This window comes from Quercus lobata, chromosome 2 (genome assembly GCF_001633185.2).
Source record: "Quercus lobata isolate SW786 chromosome 2, ValleyOak3.0 Primary Assembly, whole genome shotgun sequence".
NCBI lineage: Eukaryota > Viridiplantae > Streptophyta > Magnoliopsida > Fagales > Fagaceae > Quercus > Quercus lobata.
In genome coordinates, this window is record NC_044905.1 from 49,534,568 (window position 1) to 49,558,505 (window position 23,938).

Consider the following 23,938-nt stretch of genomic DNA (forward strand, 5'->3'; position numbering starts at 1 on the left):
TGGATGGGACCATGTGTAGACCCTCTAAACCAAGCAATCTCACAATGGCAATCACACAATCATCTACCATAGGATCTTGACGTGTCAATTCTTCATGGCGACATCAACAACCTAGTGTGCTAGGAGGATCCTGCAAATGTTATAACTATATATAAATATCTTATACTTCAATCAAGTACATAATATGCCATTAAAGAACAACTCAACATCCAAAAGCAATAGTATAATCTATAAGTTTATTTTTGAATCAATTTCAATTGTAATTAATTTATTTATTACTGCTTTAAATTTATGAAAACTAGTGTGTAACCTCATGCATATGCTTAGGTAAAAGTAAAAAATTAGATGGACACGTGTGGCATAAAATTAGACTCCAATTTGGAACAAAAAGAAAAAAGAAAAAAAAAAAAAAAAAAAACAGCAACACTGCAACAAACATACAGAGACTAAGATGCAACTTTTAACTATCAAAATACAGAACACACTACCAATAAAACTGTAGGAGAGTAGCAAGAATTGCTAATCACAAAGAGCAGCACTAACTATAAACAGATTACTCCTATAAAGGCTACAAAGCACAAAACTTATGATGAAATTCTTTGTCTTGAACTTTGAAGCTAGGCAGCTTCTCCCACAAAAACTATGTTGTAGTGATAAATTAAACAACCATAGTACTTAATTACTTAGATTTATCATAGCATGGGGAGGAAAAAAAATCAAATGAGAAGATCACATATCAAGTCTAAAAGGAATTTAAGGTACATCACCAATTTGGGAGGGAAAGGGAAGATGGTGGGAGTAAATCTACAGACCAACAGTTTCAAAATGCAGCATGTATGAGGAAACATACTATGAACATGTGACTAATGTGAATTGATAGGCGTATTCTTGAAAGCAGTGCTACTTCAGACGCAAAATGATATCCTACCTACTCCCTGTTAGTTTCCATGGATGTGGACAAAGGTTTAAACCAAATAGATTCACAATGGAGCAAAATGTTAAAATCCCCAGCGCCAAACAAAATATAATTTCAAAGTCGTAAAGAAAATAAAATAAAATCTCCTATAGGTCATCCATGCCAAGTTTCTTCTATCACTTCACAAAAAAGTTAATAAATTATCCCTTGGTCTTGCCCAATCATACTCTTACAGTCTTACCAACAATAATTGGACTACTGGCTTTATTTATTATTGAGATGCAACCATATTGATAAATAAAATCACCAAATAATATTATATGAAAATTTGTACCTGGCCTCTAGGGTTCCAAAGTAACTCAGATCAATGATTCACTTGTTCGGACAAAATGCTTCGATCAATGGGTCTAGGATCTACCATCATGTTGCAAAAAACTTTTATGTCATATCAAATAGAGGAGCATTATGGGACCAATTAAAGAAATAAAAGCGAAGAAAAAGAGAAGACACAGGATATATGCATAAATAAGCCAAGTATGAGAGGAAAAAGAGAAGACAAAGGATTTAATTTAAACCATACAATATAAAATATCGACAAAGATCCTTTACATTTAGAACATTCAATAATCAAAGAAATAACCGAAAAAAATGCATATGACTGACCTTCCATAATCTTTTAAGGATCCATAGCTGACCCAAAAAAAAATTGGGACTAAAATGCTTGGTTGTTGTTGTCAAAATAATCAAAATTATCCAAACACTCAAGACTTTATACTACCCAGATATTAATTTTCCACACTCAAAAACCACAAATCTTCACATTCATCTAATAGAATAGCATACCCAAATATTTAGTCCATAACCCATTCAATCAATTATATCCTAAACAAACTTGAAGGATTCCTTAAAAAACATAAACAAATTATTCAGAATCCAAAACATATTTACAACAAAACCCTAACAAAATTTCACAAATAAGTACGATAAAAAAAATCGGGCTTGCCTTGTTTTTTAATGGAGTGCTGCTGCTTGTCACCGCCATTGAGAGGTTGTTGTCCATTGAGCAAGAGGTAAGGGATGACACAGTGGAGAAGCAAATAGAGATGAAGAGAGGAGGCATTGAGAGAGACGAGAGACTGAGGGAGACGAGGGATTGAGGAAGATGAGTCAGAGTGAGGGAGGAGAACGAGAGTGAGAAGTAGTGGTACTATGTGAGTGAGAGAGACTGAAGGGAGAGAGAGAGGGGTGCTGTTATGTGACTTGGGAAAAATTTTAAAAAAAATTACAAAATCTAGATTTACTAGTCTAGAACTTGAGTTTGCTACACTCAAGTTCCATTCTAAAAAAATTTACTAGATTAGAACTCGAGTTTAGTAAACTTAAGTTCCATTTTAGTAGGGTTGTCAACAAGCTAAGCTTTATCGAGTAGTGCATGTTCAAGGCTCGTCAGGAAAAATCAAAAGCTCGAGCTTGGCTTGAGCTTGTGACAAGCCTAAAAATAGTGTTTGAGCTTGAGCTTGTGGGAAAGCCAAAAACCTTGAGCTTGGCTTGGCTTGATTAATTAATCAAGCCAAACTCAAGCTTAATATTAAGCTCAAACTCGAGCTTAGGTCAAGTTTTTGAGCCGGTGATTTTAAAAAATTACATTATTAAATGTTTAAATCTCTAAAATTAAGAAAAAAAGAAAAAGAAAATAGTATATTCATTTTATCATGCATCTAGTCTTACTTATGATTAGCTATTATTCAAATTAATAATTTACATAATTAAATTAATTCATTCATCATTCCTTGTCTATAGCTTCAACAATTGTTTAAAATACAATTTTTACATTCACGTTAGATGGTGAAGGATTAGAAAAATATCTGTTTGTAACTATTATGAATGAGAAAATACTAACATGTTTCATAACTTTACTTTAGATGATTGATAGGGAAGTATCATATGTGAACTACTTAATTATTTATTTATTTTTAGATGTTACTATAGTCTAAAGTGGTTCTTGATTAGTTTAAAGGGAAGGAAAAAATTAAGGTAATATAGGTAGTGGTCTCATGTTGGCCATGTCATTATTAAAATATGTGTAATAAGTATATTTAGCTAACATATATAAACTTATAAATGAGTCTATACTTGAATTGCTTTATATCAAGCCTAATAGCTTAAGAGCTTGTTCGTGAACAAATTTTTTTGCTTGGGCTCGGCTTGTATATTAAACAAGCCTAAAACTAAAACTAAGGCTCAAGCTTGGCTTATTTATAAACAAACAAACATGAACAAGTTTTTTATCAAGCCGAACCCATGTTGTTCATGATCAATTTGGTTCATTTATAGCCCTACATTTGAGTAAATTTTTTTTAATGACTTGAAACTCAAGTTTAGCAAACTCGAGTTCCACGTGTTTTTTTTTTTTAAAAAAAAAAATCCATGTCAGACAACTAAACTAATTGGAACTGGAGTTTGCTAAACTCGATTTTGAGTTGAAATTCAAATTTAACAAACTGGAGTCCTAAAAAGAGTCTACTTAATTGTTCATTTCTCTCTCCCCCACGTGTGTTTGTTTCTTAAAAAAAAAAAAAAAAAAAAAAAAAACTACAGTGTTCATTTTGCTCCACAGACACACACGGTTCCGCTGCAGTGTTCATTTTGTCTCGCCGAATGTCTCAGTACGACGGCTAGCAAATTGGTCCAAAAAGGTCAATATAGTTCTCCTCCTGGACCTTCTCTTCTCAAAATTGGTGCCATTCTAGGAAGCAAATCCTTAATTATAGGAGGAGTCATCTTTGTCATCCCAACAACATTGGCAATTGCCTTCAACGCCCCAGAATCGATCCTACAAGACAAGACAACACCAAGGTGAACCCCTTAGACATTCCGAGAGATTTTGTTTTATCTCCTTCTCTGGGTAATGACTAATGAATAAGCGGAAGCCAAGTAGTTGAGGAGCTGTTGTGTAGTTTCAGACAGACTCTCAAAAAAATGCAGAGAGTGTTTTCAAAAACCACGACTTTCTTCACCAAACACACCACTTTGTTCAACAAACACATACAATACACTCATTTCCTCCTTCACACAACTTCAAATGTCGAAACCCATATAGACAAAATCCCTCAAACCCATCCCTCTCAGTCTCAGACTCAGAGCATCAACAACAACAACAACTTTCTATCAGACAATACAAGAACTGGGTTTGGGCTAGTTCACCTTCAAACTGCCCCAGATGATGATCAAACCCTTTACAATCACAGCCACGACGAGTTTGCTGGTGATGTCGAAAAGGTATACAGAGTTTTAAAGAAATTCCACTCAAGGGTTCCCAAATTGGAACTCGCTTTGCAACAATCTGGTGTTGTTATGCGTTCTGGTTTAACCGAACGTGTATTGGATCGCTGCGGCGATGCCGGGAACTTGGGGTACAGTTTTTTCATTTGGGCTTCCAAACAACCCGGTTATAGGCATAGCTATGAGGTTTACAAATCTATGATTAAGATTTTAGGGAAAATGAGGCAATTTGGTGCTGTTTGGGCACTGATTGAAGAGATGAGGAGGGATAATCCCCAGTTGATATCCCCACAACTGTTTGTTGTTCTGATGAGACGCTTCGCCTCAGATAGAATGGTTAAGAAAGCCATTCAAGTATTGGATGAGATGCCAAAGTATGGTTGTGAGCCTGACGAGTATGTGTTTGGGTGTTTGTTAGATGCTTTGTGTAAGAATGGTAGTGTTAAGGAAGCTGCATTGTTATTTGAGGATATTAGGGTTCGGTTTACACCTACGCTTAAGCATTTTACATCGTTGTTGTATGGTTGGTGTAAGGAAGGGCAGCTTATAGAAGCCAAGTTTGTGTTGGTGCAGATGAGGGAGGCGGGGTTTGAGCCCGACATTGTGGTTTATAACAATTTGCTTAGTGGGTATGCTCAATTAGGGAAGATGACCGATGCCTTTGATCTTTTGAAGGAGATGAGGAGGAAGGGCTGTGAGCCGAATGCAACTTCGTATACTATTTTGATTCAGGCACTTTGTGGGAGGAAGAGAATGGAAGAGGCAATGCGGGTTTTTGTTGAGATGCAGAGAAATGGCTGTGAAGCTGATGTTGTGACCTACACTACAATGATAAGTGGTTTTTGCAAGTGGGGGAAGATTGATAAGGGTTATGAGCTTTTGGATTCTATGATACAGCAAGGACTTACTCCGAATCAGACGACTTATATGCACATTATGTTGGCTCATGAGAAGAAGGAACAGCTAGAAGAGTGTATGGAACTCATGGAGGAGATGCAGAAGATTGGTTGCATTCCTGATCTTAGTATTTACAATACGGTGATTAGGTTAGCTTGCAAGTTGGGAGAGGTTAAGGAAGGCGTTCGGCTTTGGAACAAAATGGAGGGAAGTGGACTTAGTCCAGGGCTAGATACCTTTATCATAATGATTCATGGGTTTATTGGGCAAGATTGTCTGGTTGAAGCTTGTGAGCACTTCAAAGAAATGGTTGGGAGAGGTCTTCTATCTGCTCGTCATTATGGTACCTTGAAGGAGTTCCTGAATTCTCTATTAAGAGCTGAGAAGCTTGAGATGGCTAAAGATTTATGGAGTTGCATCACTAGTAAAGGTCCTGAGCCTAATGTGTTTGCATGGACAATTTGGATTCATGCGCTCTTTAAGAATGGGCATGTGAAGGAGGCTTGTTCATACTGTCTGGAAATGATGGATGCAGATGTAATGCCACAGGCAGATACCTTTGCTAAACTCATACGTGGTTTAAGGAAACTTTATAACAGAGAGATTGCAGCTGAGATAACAGAGAAGGTTCGGAAGATGGCTGCAGATAGACAGATCACTTTCAAGATGTATAAACGGCGAGGAGAGAGGGACTTGAAAGAAAAAGCCAAGGAGAAAAAAGATGGGAGGAAAAGGAGGGCTCGTCGACGCCAGTGGGGTGGAGGGCATAATAGAGCTAAACTTTAGTAGTTTGAATGAGAGGGTTTCTATGAAGTAAATCAATTAGTTAGCAGATTGTGCACAGGTGATATGTTGCCAGCCAGTATTTAGGTAATGCACTTGGTCATGAATAGTTATAGGACTGGACCTATTTCTTTTCATTTTCTTTTTTTATACGAAAATATTCGTTTGGATGTGTATGGAATGCAACTTTTGCAATGGGTACTTTGCTAATGGACATGGAAAAGAGCAGCTTATTTTCACTAGCATTCTTTCTTGCCTGTATATTCCATCAATTTGTTTCATTTTTGTTATATTGTGCTATTTATTACATTGGGTTCTCCTATTCACTAGAATAATGTTCTGTTCTTGGCTAGATGTAATTCATGTGTTACAGAGGAAATCCAGCCCTCTTCAAGAACAAGGGATGTTTTGATTTCGGGCAAAAAATTATGACACTCTGGTATCTAGATTGAAACACTCACACTGCCACTGAAAGACAACTTCTTATATCCTCCTGCTTGAGAAAAGTGGGAGATCCAAGAGCATTACATACACTTAAGGCTATCACAATCTTGCCGGACAGTTGCTTATGCAACCATGAGGTGCAAATAGTATCCCATACTTGAGTCAAATTCTAAAAGGAGCCTGAAACATACTGTTTCTGGATAAATTTTTCATTGCTTGATGTGGTTGAGACTTGAGAGTTATCATAGTGTACAAATTTTGCTATGCCGTGTTATCCTGCTAGTATCATTTACTGCTAAATTAGTCTAGTGACTAGTGAACATGTTACACTGATGATTTATTTGCATATTATTAATCTACTTTTTATTTGTTGTGGCTATTTGCACTTTTGCAGGCAGTGGCATCTGAAATATATCATATGGTGTACAACCTACATTAGATTTTTTTTTGTCCTTCTTATTACACAAGGAAGGTAAATAAGCATGTCTTAATTTCTTTTGCTTCAGAATTGATTCTGTGTCAGGATTGGTTGCTATTCTTAAATCCCCTCCTCAATTAGTTGGGTTCTACATTGCAGGTTTCATAATTGGCATCTCCTTTTCATAAATATCTGGTATGTTTTGTCTTTTCTTTCTTTAATAGTTATATTTGGCTATATTATTATCTCATACTGCATGATCCATAATATTATGCATTTGAACCATTCTGCATAGTAGATGGCAGTATGTGGATGGAGGTTGGGGTACCTGTCCTGGGGGTTGATAATTCTAGCCATTCTTATGCTTGGATTGGATCTCATCAAATAACAATCAAACCCCTGCTTTATATGCTTATAAAGGAACTTAAGCTTCCAATATGATCTCCCCTATTAGTTGACCAAGTCTTTCAAAAGTTTGATGGATAGAATGATTTGGCCATTTGTTCACTCTCATTGTTTGGGTTGTACGCTAACTTTTGTGTGTGTCTTAGAAACAGTCTGTCTATGAGATGGGATAAAACTTATTCAGTCCTGTGAACTTTTGATGTTGTTGATAAATTCAATAGAGCTCTCTATAAGTTGGCTTTGCTTCCTTTATTTATGCTTAAAATAGAGAATTACACTTGTCACTTGAGCGTCTGAGGTAGTGATAGCTTTCTCATTCTCAAATGGAGCAGAATATTTGAATATTATTCCTTTCTTACTATTGGCTGGTGCATTTATGTTATTCCCAGTAATTAAAAGGTGGAATACTTAGCCTTCAAAACAAAAAAAAATGTTGGTATTCTTTTGATAAGAAATTAAAAGGTGGTATTACTCTGTTTCTTTTTCTGTAGTCCTTGTCAGTTCTTAAAACGTTTCCCGCATATCGTAGAGCTTTTCTATAAATTGAGTAGGTGGAGATAACACAACAGAAACCAAGTAATTATGGCCTTTCAATGTCAATTCCAAATTTTTGGTGTCCGTGACTGTGTCCAACTTTTAATTAATATGGTAATGCCCAGGTAGGGAAGCCATTTTGGTCACTCCCTCCCACCCTTTTTGGTTATCAAAAAAGAAAAAAGAAAAAAAGAATGTCCAACTCCAACAATTCAGCATTCATTACTGGGTTTACTTGTTCAAAGTGATGGCTATGGTGTATGCTTAATGATTCTCCCACAAGAGGGATATTGTATGACTTATTATTTAATTAGAATGATTCATGAAAGAATATTTCAAAATACCCTATTGTTTGTGCTGTGCCCACTATTTGGATGCCATTCCACATTAAAGGAAGGTGGATGCTGCTTCAACTGAAGTTGTATTTGAATTATGCTTTTATTTGATCAGAAAAAGGATACTTTAATAATTTGATTTTTATGCAGCATATTTGGATGGTAAGATAATTTAGGTTGTATTTGGTGCTTACGGACAGGAGATTTCTGTCCACTGTTGGTATGCCATTGTGGGATGAGTATGGTTGTATGATGTTGTAGCTATTCCCATATCATTATGATGAATAATAGTAATTCTAAATAGGAAGAGGCCACAGGCCACATTTCACCACTAAGCATGGGATTTAGAGTAGAAGAACCTATATAATTGTGCATGCAGTCTATTGTATATTTCCTGTGCATATGGGAATTTTTGTCCAATGCATAACCACAATCTACTATTCGAAAACATAGAAAGGAGCTATATGTATTTTCCCAAGCACTCAATCTTGCTCAAAATCTAAAGGGATGTTAAGTTTGTGAATGATGGCTGTCATTAATTATTAGGTGCAATTTATCCATGTTTACCCTATGTACCCCAAAAACTATATCGTGTATTGCCCATTAACTGCAAGCATAGTTAAAGAATGATTTAAAAGAAAAAAAGTACAGTTAAAGAACGAAAATTAGGGTGTGTGAGCCACGTTATTTCAAACCTGAAAGGCCTTGGTCTGGGACACGGAGATTAACCCCTCAAGCCTTCTTTACCATCCCTGGACAATAAGGGTGTGTGAGCCACATTATTTTGAACCTAAAAGGCATTGGGCTGAAAGGGGGATAAACCTCTGTTGTATCCAAAAGCATAGGACGATGATCAGATCTTACAATGGCCAGGTTCTTATGCTTTTCAATTATTGGGAAAACTGAAGGAGGTTAGAAAAAGATTAACAGAGTGGAATAACTGAATAAGGCTGTTTTTGGACAGGTTGACAAAGCCATTGCCCAGAAGAGAGATGATTTGCAAGCTATTCAAGCAAACATATGCAATGAAGAGGATGTATGCCTTCTCAAAAAAAAACAAAGAAAAAAAAAGAGGATGTATGTAGTAAACAACAAATTAGGGAGCAACTAGAGGAGTTGATGCAAAAGGAAGGAAGGCATCATGTGGGATTAGAAAGTCAGGAGTAATTGGGTCGTTCAGTGGACAGAAATACGAAGTACTTTCAAGATATGGTAAGGAAAAGAAGAGTGGTCAAAAGAATTGTTCAATTGAAGGGAGAAGATGGAAAATGGTATGATGGTTCCAGCCAAATGGAGCATTGCAGCATTTCAAAGGAATTTATCGGCAATAGGAGAGCATGCAATAGTGTGAGATTTTGCAACAGCCTGAAGGCCTCAGTCTACCGGCATTTACTGAAAATCAAAAAGTAGAGCTAGACAGGCCAGTTTCACAAGAAATTTTTTGTTTTTTGGATTAGTTTCACAAGAAGAAATAGAAGCAGTTGCGTTTCAATCAGGCCCAATCAAAGCTCCTGGACTGGATAGACTATCAACGGTCTTTTATCAAAGATTGTGGGAGTTCATGCGATAGGCTAGCGGTAACAACATCCTTTGTAGTGCTCCATATATGTGGTTTGAACGCCCCCTCCCCCCATATCTACCTATCAAAAAAAAAAACTGGGGAGTAGTGAGGCCTGCAGTCACAGCAATGATTCAAGCTCTCTTCCATTCAAGTGCTCCTCAGAGTATTCAGAAAACCTGTTGAATAGCGTGACTAGGGAAAGCCAAATTTGAGAGGAGGTTGATGGATTGGCAGATCCTAATCATAGCGAAGGGTGTCTAGAAGTGAAGCAGGATGTGGAGTGGTACAGGTTTTGTTGCTAAGTCAACCACAGGAACTTAAATTTTTGGTGGCTTCTTGAGTTTCAAACCTTGCAGTAGGAAGATAACTAGATTGTTGGCTTTATGTGGGCACTGCTACAAGCTAAGAGAGTAGGGATTTAAAGAATTATTCTTCTATTACCTTCTAAACAGATCAAAAGTTTTGTTGTAAATAGGGAATGTTGGCCGTGGCAAGCATCATCCGTGTTGGAGGACATCTGTCTTCTAGGAGGTTTGAAGCTGCAGATGGCTTTTTTGTGGTTCTGAGTGTGGTTTTGTAGAGGCTTGCATCTGAGCCAAATTAGCCTCTAATTGTATTATAACCTTGGGCTCTAATTGTTATATAAACTTGTTCAGATGATTTGTTATTTTATTAAGTGACAAATGAAAATAGTAGATGAGACTTAGAAGTGTTAAGCACAAACCCTTCTTAAAATGATGTCATTATTTTTATAATAAAGTATAGTTGATACAATATATTGGATTTTCTAAATTAAGCTATTTATATTTGTTATTTGAAAGTATTTTAAATTTTATAAGTCTCTTTTTTTTCAATGAAACGTAATGCATTTCACATTTAGTTGTTATATATGACGACATCTTTTGTGAATAATGTAATGTGTGATTAGAATTTTATTTTTTAGTATTCCTTACTAACTGTTCATCCTTCATCCGTCTTGAATGGCCTAAAAAGAGAACAAATATAAGTAAATTCATCACTTATGTTAAAGGCAAAAATACCATTTTGGTTTCTACATTTTGGAGTTAAAATCAATTTCTTCCCATTATTTTGACAGCAGTTAATTTAGTCTCAGTTATTTTTAATTTGCAATCAATTTAGTCTCCATCATCAACTTACTAATTGAAAATGTCTACATAGCAGATGGTGTGCACTGCTTTCGCACTTAAAACTTATGCAGTTTATAAAATAATATAAAAATGACACCTCATCATTTTAATAAATAAAAATGCCACATCATGAGCTAACAACAAAGATAAAAGAAAATTAAGATTTGCTAAAGACCAAAATAGAAAATTTAATTCCCTTTTATTTTTGTTTATTTTCTTGCATTCCAAACACAGAAACATCGAAGATCAGCTAAATTGAAAATGTGAAATAAAAGACCAATGGAAGGAGTCGTAGTTTCAGTCTAATGGATGGAATTCAAAGCTTGGGGATTTCAATTGATGGTTAAGGTTATGGCAGAGGTTAGACAGTTAGAGTTTTCGCCTATATTAAGAAAAATAAAAGAACTTTAATAACATATGAAAAATGTAATTTTATCAAGAATCTATCAAAATTACGCTAAGAATGTGACATAATTGTCAACGACGGGTAGCTCCTTGTTCTACACAAACCTCTCATCTCAAAGCATCACTGAAGTACCAAAAAGAAGCTAAAAACTTAAATAAACTGAAGCTTGCATCACATCTCAAATGGGCTTTGAATGGACCAAATAGAACCGATATGTCTAAAAGGACCAAACTAGAACGAATTGGACCATAATTGACCAAAGTGGACCAAAATGCTATGCTCATGTGGCTCAACAAGAGCGTAGTAACAATAAATATTACGCTTTAGCTTTTAGATATTATATAGATACTATATGAGCTTGCAAATTATTAAGCTTTGGCATGTAGTTATGTTCTTCAACAGTATCAAAAAAGAAAAGGAAATTATAAATTAAAAAATCCAGATTTTGCTCCAAGGTCATGATATTCTTTGCTTTGTCCTTTCAATTATATGTATCATTCATTTCAAAAATCTAATGGAGTCATAGTACAAATCTTTATCATCTTCCTATAGTTAGAACAATGTTGTGTGCCTATATGCCTCTTATTAAAAGAAGCTTTTAAAGAAGCTTGTTGTATGCCTGTATGTGTCTCTATAGTAAAAGAAGCTTGTTGTATGCCTGTATGTCTCTGTAGAAATAGAAGCTTTTCAATTATTAACTCCCATCACAATGATCTGTCTCATCATAGATTCCCTCCTAAAAGAACAAAATGGATAGGGGTATTAATTTCTTGAGGGTATGAGAAGAGAAGAATTAAATAAAACAAAGTTCCTCATACCTGTAAGACCTCTTCAATGACATCTTCTAGTGTTATGATACCAATAGCTAGCTTCCCCTTCTTTGCTAAAATTTGGAAGTGGCTCAACATTGATATGCAAGACTTCTGGGTGGAAGTCCTTTGACCACTTCTTGCTCTTGGTCTTGGATAATCCTCTATTCATTGTTAGACTCTTCAACTTCTTTAGTGCTCTCTTGCTCTTTAGACTTTTCTCATGTGGATGCCTTTCAACATGTATGTCCACCCTCACTTCTCTTACTAAATTTATTGTATACTCAAGTAATGCAAATTAGCCCTGTGGGAAAAATTATTATGAACTGTGGACAGCGTAAACATGGCACACCATTGCATGAAGTTGGTGCTTACCTTCAGTTGGGTTTTCAGTTGATGGCTGCTCTATGTGATTGCTGTGCTCTCTAACAACAACAGCCATGGCTATGACCTTTTTGAAACTCATTTAGTAAGACATACAGATGCATATTTTCTGACACCCCAGTAGGCAATAACATGTGCGTTATACATCAATTTCATAGAATTTAGAATCTGAACAAGGGATATATTTGAATATTATGTCACTGTTAAGACTAACAAGATTTTTTTTTTTTTTTTTTTTTTGGGTAACCTAACAAGATATTTCACTACAAAAAACGAGGGTTATAGCCGTGTTTGAAAAACGCAGCTATAGATCCTAAAAACGCAGCTATAGACTATAGCCGCATTTTCTATTTGTTGAGGGGGAGTGTCAGAGATCAAGGCAGCAACAGCAAAGTGATTCAGAGCAGCAGTTAGAACAAAAAGCACATATTCTGGAGTAAACGACTTATAGTTTTGTTGATTTCATTGTATAGTTTAGTTATCATTGTATATAGCCTTTAGTGATGCACGTGGGATGGCCATGGGTAGGGTATGGATCGGATATACCCATACCCGACCCAAAAAATTTACCCATAGATACCCGATTATAGATACCCGAATCTTACCCGAATATATTATCCATGGATATCCATACCCTACCCGAAACCCATTTAAATTTTTTTTTTTTTAATTCAAAACATTTTAACATAAAAACTAACCAATCTTAAAAAAGAAAAAACTAGTCAATAAAAAAATTTTATTGATTAGTTTGTATCTGCTTCTTTCTTTCTTTCTTTCTTTCTTTCTTTCTTTCTTTTTTTTTTTTTTTTTTTTTTTTTTTTTTTTTTTTTGAGATAGAGATAGAAATTTTATTAGATAAAAAATAAAATAAATAAGCAACATTTTCCTTTGCCTCTTTAGTTGTTTGTCAAGCAAATGGAAATTCCTAAAATAAATTTTACAAAATCAAGGTCAATGTAATAGTAATAAAAGTCACTTTTAGGCTTTTCAATGTAAAATATTTCCACTGCATGAAGCCTCCCTGGAACTTTCATAAGTGGTGCATCAAAATAACTCTGAAAATAGCTTGGGTCCCTGTTATAAAATAACAAATTCAAATGACATAGGCAGTCCATGACTTTTTACAGCTTGGGTCCCTGTTATAAAATAGCAATTTGCTATATAAGCCAGCCCCATCATACCATGTTTTGGGGCTTAATTGGTACCATTTCCGATTTGGTGGGAGTTAAGTATATCTGTTTATGTTCCATGTGATATCAGTTTTGTTTCTTTCTCTTCAAATCCAATGCCACTCTTAAAAGTGTTTTAAATTTGGATGAACTACTCTCAACAGTCTACTACTCAAATCTCTTTTGTGGCAATTGTACTATAACTTTTACAAATGGTTACATTTTCCAGGAGCAACAAATCGACCCCAAGAACTTGATGAAGCAGCACAGAGGCAAAAATAAGCACAGTAAGAATCTTTGTTGGCATCCTTTAAGACCACAGAGAGGCATAGGAGCTTAATGCTTGTCATACAACATGTTAAATAAGATTGATCCACTTGGGGGACATTGCAGAACTATGTTTAAAATATAATTTTATATGTAACTTTAGTTCTTCAACACAATTGATTACAATAAATTACATTTGTTAAAACTGATAGAGTCAAGCTTTAACAGAGAAAAGAAAATCAGCACAATTACGCTTGAGTTGCAATAATTGCCCCAGATTCTTCTTCTAATGACTGGGCAAAATTATTTTAGGTGAGATTTTATGCTTAGCTAGACAAGCATCTGGTCTGGTCTTTTTAAAGCATTTAAAGGTGTAGCTTATTTTAAATCCTAATCAAATTAAAGAAAAAAACACTTCATAGTGTCCAATTTAAAGAAGTTTATTGAAAAAAGAAATAGAAAAGTTTACGAAATTTTCCAGTGGCAATTGTAGCTCATCGTAATAATATGAGGCAAACCTAACACTTCCTACCATTGCTTGTCTTATTCTGTACATAATCAAGTATTTGATCTTTTTTTTTTCTTTTTTTTACGGGTCAGGTTTGGATAATATCCATACCCTACCCGAACAATTCGGATAATATCCATACTCTATCTGGTTAAACTTTACCCATTAAGAACCGGATATTACCCGAAACATTTGGATCAGGTGGGGTTGGATATCCATTACCCAATGGGTATGGCCATCCCTAGACATGAGAGAGCACATGAGAGTTTGTTTTTGCGGTTACAGGTTTTGTTGTATCTGTTAAATTAGTTGCTAAGGCTCTATTTTGTATATAAAAGAGCACAGGTGTGTATCATTAAGCAAGTCAATGAGAATTTTTCATTTCTAACAAATTTCTCATAGCCCAAAACCACATAACTGCCAGCATTGAGAAATTCTTGTAGAGACTGTATTTCTTTCACAAAACCGCGTTATATTTTTTGGAAGTTTTTCATGTTGAGGCTGGAAGTCTTTTTGACCTTTTGTATAATTTTGGAAGTTTCATGTATCAGGTTTTCTTTAGACAATGATTGTTCGTCTTTTGCACGTTAAACATTTGAACTTCTCCAATATAAATATTAGCCGTGCTGAAAATTGCACCCAATAAAAATGTTGTGAAGGATTTAGAGGGAAGTATTCTGCAATTTTTGTCAATGTAATGACTTGAAAATTGCATTTCAACCTTAGACCTGGTTCAGTCTTCTCAATCTATACAAAAACATGCTTTTCATGACTTTTAATTAAATCTAGATGTTTTGAATTGACTGGTTCTTCTCGTGGATTTAATGAAAGTCGTATGATGAACTTGGGGAATAGGCTGAAAAAAATGGTCACTAATCGTTCTTTTTCAATCGCTGGGTTGAAGATAGAATTCAGGGCAGGAATACGTAACTTTGAATTCGGACGATCTTACAACTCTTTTTTGTGTCCTATTCTTTTACCAACTACTTTCTTTTCATGATGTTGATGGATTCAACTTGAAAGCATATAAAATTACCGTTTCTCTAGAATCGATGACTTGATTCACATCGGCAATCGAAAGAAAAAGACTTTAAGCTATGTATGCTCTGCCTGTTTTACTCATCTTTGGAGAATTTTGAGGCCAGGGGAAAGTATAAAGAAAGTACATAGAGATTAGAGAAAGACAAACTAAAACGAAATTTTTCTAACAAAATTCTCGAAAAACACATGAACTGACGTGCTGGTAGCATTTGTTTATTATTATTATTATTATTGTTATTATTTTCTTTTTTGAGTAAGATGATGATAGTATTCGAATTAATGATAATAGTAACGACAGTGCCCTAGTCTCAAATTTTTTAAGTTAGCAATGGATCTTCAACATGATTTTTTTTTTTGGTTAGAAGGCAAATATATTACAACATGATTAATTAAGGCCAATTATGTGTATCCTTTTGAATCTTTTCCAACATTCTATACTGTCCAAAATTCAGTATCTGTTACTTCCTAAATTGACATAGTCCTTTTAACTACTACTAATGCTATTTTTATCTTCCAATGCCTTTTTTTTTTTTTTTTTTGTTCTCTTAACTTAAATAAACTCACTTTTTCTTATTGGTGAATTAATTGCTCTACTTTGTATATAACCAAACTACCTCAAGCAGTAGGTTCTAGTTAGCTCAACTGGTAAAGTCTATGTTGATTGAATAAGAGGTCTAGAGTTCAATCCCCGACTACACCAAAAACCCATTAGTGTCTTGATCTGATGCTAAAGAACTATCATCAAGAGCGGATGTAATAAGTTGAAACTCTCTTAAAAAAAAACTACCTCAAGCAATTTTTCCTCACATTTTCATCAATATGAGCCACTCATATTATTAAGTGGATTTTCTAACTTTGAATTTTATCTTTCCATGTATTTGATATTTCTACTTATCCATCTTAAAATTTTCATTTCAATTACACTCATTTTATGAATATGTTTCTTCTTAACAATTTAGGTCCATAAAGCATAGCTGATCTTGATTACATTCTTCGTTTAATTTAATAGTTATTTTATGATCAAACAAGATTCCTAATACGCTTCTTTACTTCGTCCACCCTGCTTTATCCTTTGTCCTCTTCGATCTCTCATTTTTTTTATGAATTATTAATCCAAGATATCGAAAGATTTGGCTTTTTTTGTATCTCTTGAGCATCAAGTCTTACCACCCCTTCATTTTTATTTCTATTTTTACTAAACTTACATTCCATGCACTCTATTTTAGTCCTACTTAATAAAAAGAATTCTAAATCATCTCGCCGAAATTCCAACTCAGCAACAACTCCACTTGTAGTTTAATCCACTAAAATTATATCATCTGCAAAAGAGATAAAGATTTAATGTTGATCCTTAATGCAAACCTGTAGTGATAGGAAACTTTAACTTTTAAGGCCTTCACTTGTTCTCACACTATTTAATTTTTATAACGCCGTCATACATATCTTTAATCAACTTAATATATTTTAAAGAAACTCATTTCTTTCCAAACTCACAATATAATCCCTTTAAGGGACCCTATTATATGATTTTTGCCTTCTTTTTTTTTTTTTTTTTTGAGCAAATATTCTATTTTTTTTAGCTTTTTAAAATAAATTAACTTTTAGCTTTTTATAACACATTTAACATAAAAGTTACCAAAGATTTTTTTTTTATATAAATATATATATATATATATAAAAATACTATGCAAATAAACTACCAAAAATAAGCAAAAGCCATACACACACTACATGAATCTTACCACATTGTATTTTTCTTAAATGGTAGAATAGATATTTCAATATACAAACAAAATCATAATAAAATGCCTATTAATAACGACTATAATTATCTAATTTCATAATTACAAAAACAATATTGAGAATAGATCAAATTTTGTTAAATATTCAGGTTACTGACTAATATTGTATATGAAAATGAAATCCTTTTTGATTTTTAAACTTGTAAGGACGCGATTCGTGGCGGACCGTAACAGTGTTGGGTTCGCACGTGAAAAGGCCCCTAACAACATCACTTGTAGAGCGTGGGTTTGGAAGGCTAGGCCTTGATCGATAGGCGGTGGGTTTTTCGCGGTGTTCGTACCAGTTTAAGTTTTCCTACACCCCTGGAGTCTTTCTCCTGGAGGTGGGCTGGGAGGCTCTGGTTTTTGGCCATCTTTCCCAACCCCCTTCTTTAGGTTACTTATTTTTCCTTTTATACTCGCCTGCGTCCACTGTCCTTCGCCCACGTATAGGGTCAACCTTTCCAAAATTGATACTTGTCCCATCAGCCCATATTCAAAGTCGTTGGGGGTGGTTGTAAAAGCCAAAGACTGCGGCTCTGTCAGGTTCAGAGCATTGAATGGCAGTGAGAGCAGCTTTCCCTAGATATTTTAGATCTTTCGTCCTGATTTCGGTCCTATACCGTTTTTACCCTTCCTTCAGGGGGGGGAACTTTGGGTCTGCCGAGGACTGAGCCGTCCTCGGCGATATCCACAGGCTATTTTGTCGAGCTTGGGCCATAGCCCTCCTCGGCTTGGGCCTTCGGATTTTCCCCAGGTAGATGGGCCTGGCCCGTAAATCATTTGGGCCCCACAATAGCCCCTCAAAACCCGGCTGTCCAACCTCTTGGTTGGAAAGGGGGGTTTTGGTGATGCCAAACCTCTTCCTACGGCCCAATCAATTTGGCCTTTTAATAATGCTGGCGGCTCCTCATCTGTCCAAGAAACACGCCGGTCTATGAGGCAGCCTTTTGATTTCGCGCTTGATGCGCTCTTATCGTTTGGGTATCCCAAAACGTGCTTTTAATGACCACTATTTACGAGACTGCTTTAATTCGGCGGTTTGTTTTGATGGGGTGGAGAAACGGAACCGGCATGTTCGTGTTGGCAGATTCCTTTGGATATCTAAACCTATTAAAAGTCTCCCGCTCCACCCTCAGTATAAGAAGGAAAGACGGAGGTTATTGTTTTTGTAAAGAATTCCTTCTCATCTTTCTGAGATTTGAAATATTTGGCCTCCCCGAGGGTTCATTTTACCCACTGGTCCACAAACTAAATCGTGATACACTTTATCATAACAACGAGTGATGCAGGAGCCAAACCCCTCCCATAGACGCCATGTTCCAATAAAGCTCATTATGGCTCGATCGAGACAGGGATGGCGAAGACTCAAAATCAACCTCACCCTTCTTTCAGTCAAAATCCGAAGCAGGGACTCGTCACGTCAAACTTTCGGCGTGACTGAGTCGAGAACACCCATCATCAGTACCAACCGCTCTCCTATGAGCATACCTAGTATGGCTCCAGTGTGTTGGGAGTCAGGATCGAGGCAGGGACTAAGCGTCTCTACTTCTTCCTCTCTTCCTTCACTGGGGCTATTCTCCATCTCCCTTTCTTAGTCTTCCCAGCACCAGTTCCATCCTGGTGCTTCCACTTCTCCCTCTTTTGCTCCTTTTTCTTTCTTTTCATCTCTTCTCTCCTCTTCTCCTCCTTCTTTACTCATGTCCTCCATCTTCTTCATTCATCTCCTCCATCTTCTTCATTGATTTCTTCCTTACTATTTCCTTCTCCGCCATTTCTTCCCAAAGAAGGTTCTTATCATTATATGAGCAGTATCGAGGCAAAGATTGGAGAGACTTTGAGAACGAGTTTAGAAGACGCCTGGGAGTTTAATTATCTGTACTACGGATGTAACTATCGCTTAGGCTGTTCGCATTTTGTATAGGCTCGTTCGAGCCCTTCTTTGTACATTGTAATAATTTTTCGTATTAATAAAAATCGTTGTTATTTTATTTCGCATGTTTTGTCTCTATGCTTTTTTTTTTTTGAATCTACAAACGCTGCTCGGTATATTAATATAGCATCTAAATCAATGACGGCTGAGACCAAAAGATTTGATAATAAAAAGACGTCGCCATAACTTTAATAGAAATGCTTGACATAATAAGGCCGATCAATGAAGAGTAATACTTACCCCATGCTAGCCGAGGAGAGAAACGAAGGCTTGATGTCATGTAAGGAATAACCATTTGAAGATATAGCACCCACCAAATGAGCGGCCTTCTTATATGACTAAGTGCTGGGGCTTTCCACCCCCTTCCTTACACCTTTATTGGCCTTAACCTTTTATGGTGTTTAAGCCGTGGATGAAGTGACCTGACATTTTTATCAAGTAACCCATCTTACGGGATTCAAACCTTTTCTTATCCAAGTATTTGGTTTCCCTATTGGCTTGGGTTCGAGGACCATACAAGGGCTTGGTTCTGTCCAAAACTTGTAATTTTTATAATTTTTTGTACTTGGTTTCCCCATAGGCTTGGGTCCGAGGACCATACAAGGCCTTGGTTCTGTCCAAAACTTGTAATTTTTATAATTTTTTGTACTTGGTTTCCCCATAGGCTTGGGTCCGAGGACCATACAAGGCCTTGGTTCTGTCCAAAACTTGTAATTTTTATAATTTTTTGTACTTGGTTTCCCCATAGGCTTGGGTCCGAGGACCATACAAGGCCTTGGTTCTGTCCCTGGGCCCATATGCTGAACGGGCCTGGGCCGCGAATTTACTGGGCCCACAAATTAAGAGGTGTTTCCATAACCTTTGATCACGCGGTACCTTTTGGCGTCCCAGTGTTCGAGGTGCACCCTCTCGAGACTCCTTTATCCTCAGGGTTGCAGAAGACGTTGGAAATCGAGCCAGAGACATTTTGTCTGTAGCATTCCTTGGGACGCTGCGCGAATTAAATGCCATCGGTTTACTTCTGGGTATAAATGGGATAGGGGATCACTTCACTTGCACATGAACTCTCCCGTTCCCTTCAGAACTATATTTCTTCCATATCCGCGATCTCTCTTTCTAGTGCCACTGCCCCAAAGCAAGATGTTTGAGGCTTGGATAGGGATGAAAGGTCTCCGCGCGCTTCAGAGGCACCGAATCCTCAAGGTGATATGGTATGGACAAGGATGGCACAGATTCAAGCCAGTCCTTCGCCTTGACAGGAGGAAGATGGTATTCCTCCTTCTTTTAGTCAAAATCCGAAGCAGGTTCTGGTCATGCCAGTTTTTTGGTATGTCAGAAAAAGGAATTTCCGCCATCAGCGCCGTCTGCCTTGTAGCAGGCAAATTTTTGCGGGGGCTTCCCAACTTCCGGCTCCCTGCACCTTTTCTGTAGATGGTGTTAACCTGAGGTCAGGTTTCCTGCACCTTTTCTGTACCGGTGCAGGCCCCAAGTTGGGTTCTTTTACTACCTGAGTTATGGGCGTGCAAAAGCATGGAGGGGGAATAAGGTCTCGAGGCAGTAGCCAACCTCTCCTCTGAACTGCCTCCTCGGCTTTATCTTTACTCTCTTGTATTCTTCGTTACTTACGTAGTTAGCTTCGATGTAGGCTTTGTTTCAGCTTTCCATTGTACACTGTACTGTTCCTTTGTCTTAATAAAATATGTGTTTATTTCTCTATACATATCTTTCTTCTCCGTAACCACTACTTTATGCATGAATATTAAATATGAGTTTGCCCTTAATGATATTCTAGGCAGAGAAAGGCCTTAACACAGAGTCCTATTAGTTTAGACTTACAAATATTATCAAACATAACAAGGTTAGTCATCAAATAAATTAAACTTTTGGAACTAACCGGGATAACGGCTGAGTGCTACGCGATGCATGCAAGAGCGATGTCCGAGTACGACAAACTCTAAGTAATTCGTCCGAGAGGGTAGCCGAGTAGCGAGGGGCTTTGGTTGTGCTTCTGGATAATATGTTACGCCGTATCGCATCAACCCCTTTGATATTGGGGGATCAGAGGGTGGACCGAGGAATCCGCGCAATCAAGGTATTAACCCATCTGTTAACGCGGAGCTCTCTTCGGATGGATTTTGAGGTTTATGTGCCATAGTTTTTTTTTTTTTAAATAGTTGGTTCCCCATCCAGGTAGTTGGTTTCCCCAGAGGCTTGAGTCCGAGGACTATGCAATGCCTTGGTTCTACCCAAAACCTAGTTTTCCTCATCCAGGTAGTCGGTTTCCCCAGAGGCTTGAGTCCGAGGACTATGCAATGCCTTGGTTCTGTCCAAAACCTAGTTCTCCACATCCAGGTAGTTGGTTTCCCCAGAGGCTTGAGTCCGAGGGACTATGCAATGCCTTGGTTCTGTCCAAAACCTAGTTTTCCACATCCAGGTAGTTGGTTTCCACATCCAGGTAGTTGGTTTCCCTAGAGGCTCGAGTCCGTGGACTATGCAATGCCTTGGTTCTGTCCAAAACCTAGTTTTCCACATCCAAGTAGTTGGTTTCTCTAGAGGCTTGAGTCTGTGGACTATGCAATGCCTTGGTTCTGTCCAAAACCTAGTTTTCCACATCCAGGTAGTTGGCTTCCCCAGAGGCTTGAGTCCGTGGACTATGCAATGCCTTGGTTCTGTCCAAAACCTAGTTTTCCCCATCCAGGTAGTTGGTTTCCCCAGAGGCTTGAGTCCGAGGACTATGCAATGCCTTGGTTCTGTCCAAAACCTAATTTTCCACATCCAGGTAGTTGGTTTTCCCCAGGCTTGAGTCCGAGGACTATGCAATGCCTTGGTTCTGTCCAAAACCTAGTTTTCCACATCCAGGTAATTGGTTTTCCCACAGGCTTGAGTTCGAGGACTATGCAATGCCTTGGTTCTGTCCAAAACCTAGTTTTCCACATCCAGGTAATTGGTTTTCCCATAGGCTTGAGTCCGAGGACCATGCAATGCCTTGGTTCTGTCCAAAACCTAGTTTTCCACATCCAGGTAGTTGGTTTCCCCAGAGGCTTGAGTCCGTGGACCATGCAATGCCTTGGTTCTGTCCAAAACCTAGTTTTCTCTTTGTGTGGGATCCTGACATCCAGGTAGTTGGTTTCCCCAGAGGCTTGAGTCCGTAGACCATGCAATGCCTTGGTTCTGTCCAAAACCTAGTTTTCTCTTTGTGTGGGATCCTGGCTTTAGGGGAGTTAGCTCCGCAGCCAAGCCCCTAGAGTTTATCCATACGGTTAACGTTACCAAGTGCCTAGTTTGCTCTTTACGGGGGACCTTGGCTTTAAGGGAGTTAGCTCCTCAACCAAACCCCTAATCAAGAAACGTAGTCCGTAACAGAACTTTGTACTAGAACTCTATAACCAACGGTTAGATATAACGAAGAAACTCTATCGACCCACTTCCTATACCAACACACAAGCCTTCCCCACAGACGGCGCCAATTGTAAGGACGCGATTCGTGGCGGACCGTAACAGTGTCGGGTTCGCACGTGAAAAGGCCCCTAACAACATCATTTGTAGAGCGTGGGTTTGGAAGGCTAGGCCTTGATCGATAGGCGGTGGGTTTTTCGCGGTGTTCGTACCAGTTTAAGTTTTCCTACACCCCTAGAGTCTTTCTCCTGGAGGTGGGCTGGGAGGCTCTGGTTTTTGGCCATTTTTCCCAACCCCCCTCTTTAGGTTACTTATTTTTCCTTTTATACTCGCCTGCGTTCACTGTCCTTCGCCCACGTATAGGGTCAACCTTTCCAAAATTGATACTTGTCCCATCAGCCCATATTCAAAGTCGTTGGGGGTGGCTGTAAAAGCCAAAGACTGCGGCTCTGTCAGGTTCAGAGCATTGAATGGCAGTGAGAGCAGCTTTCCCTGGATATTTTAGATCTTTCGTCCTGATTTCGGTCCTATACCGTTTTTACCCTTCCTTCAGGGGGGGACTTTGGGTCTGCCGAGGACTGAGCCGTCCTCGGCGATATCCACAAGCTATTTTGTCGAGCTTGGGCCATAGCCCTCCTCGGCTTGGGCCTTCGGATTTTCCCCAGGTAGATGGGCCTGGCCCGTAAATCATTTGGGCCCCACAGTCTTTTTGTTTGTTCTCTTGCTGGCACTGTTTGTACTCTTTACTCAACAGCAATGAGCAATAGCATAGCAAACTCCTCTTCAAAAAAAAAAAAAAGAAAAAAAAAACCAGACACCCAGCAGCAAACCAATGACCGTGAAGAAGACGAAAGAGCCAAAGAGTCAAAGGAGGAGAAAACAAAAAACGAACCTGAAATGAAGATTTGTGAACACACCAAGTCTATTGCCAACACCAATTGATGAGTAAGTGAACCAAAAAGAGTGGTTTTTTTTTTTTTTTTTTTTGAATCAAGATGGAGACTGGAGAGAGTCAGAGAGTGGGAGATTTTTTTCTTCTTTCTGCCTTTTGTAATATTTTCTTCTACAAACTAAAGATTTATGTTTTTTGTAATATTTTCTTTTGCAAGTTAAAGATTTGGTGATAAGATTTCATGTCACTTCAGTGTAAGAAACGAGCCTGGTTTTTTTTTTTTTTCAAGATGAGAAACGGGCTTTTTGTAATCTTTTCTTTTGCAGATATGGTGATTGCATTAGCCTTCATGCACTTCAGTGCGAGAAACAGGCCTTTTTTTTTTTTTTTTAAAGATGAGAAAAGGGCATTTTGTAATATTTTCTTATGCAAGCTAAAGATATGGTGATGGTATTAGCCTTCATGTCACTTCAGTGTGAGAAACAGTTTTTTTTTTCAGTTTCAGAAGAGAAAACAATATTATTACTACTTGGGGGCCTCTTACAAGTGGGGCCCTTAGGCGGCCGCCTAAGTCGCCTATAGCTTCAGCCGGCCCTGGTAGTGTGGCACAAGATGTATGGGCTGGGTGC

General features: G+C 37.5%; 1 protein-coding gene across 3 annotated transcripts; it reads left to right on the plus strand.

Annotated features, from left to right (window-relative positions):
* The first annotated feature begins 3,534 nt into the window (after window positions 1-3,534).
* Window positions 3,535-10,270, plus strand: LOC115975755 (putative pentatricopeptide repeat-containing protein At5g65820). 3 transcript variants are annotated; one of them, XM_031096706.1, is made up of 3 exons: window positions 3,535-5,965; window positions 6,900-6,935; window positions 8,979-10,270. In XM_031096706.1, the coding sequence occupies exon 1, from the start codon at window positions 3,896-3,898 to the stop codon at window positions 5,879-5,881; it is 1,986 nt and encodes a 661-aa protein (XP_030952566.1). In that variant the 5' UTR covers window positions 3,535-3,895; the 3' UTR covers window positions 5,882-5,965; window positions 6,900-6,935; window positions 8,979-10,270. The 3 variants fall into 3 exon arrangements, with proteins under 3 accessions (XP_030952566.1, XP_030952564.1, XP_030952565.1); XM_031096704.1 differs by lacking the exon at window positions 8,979-10,270 and adding an exon at window positions 6,717-6,794 and having other exon boundaries at window positions 6,900-7,766; XM_031096705.1 differs by lacking the exon at window positions 8,979-10,270 and having other exon boundaries at window positions 6,900-7,766.
* Window positions 10,271-23,938: the final 13,668 nt, after the last annotated feature.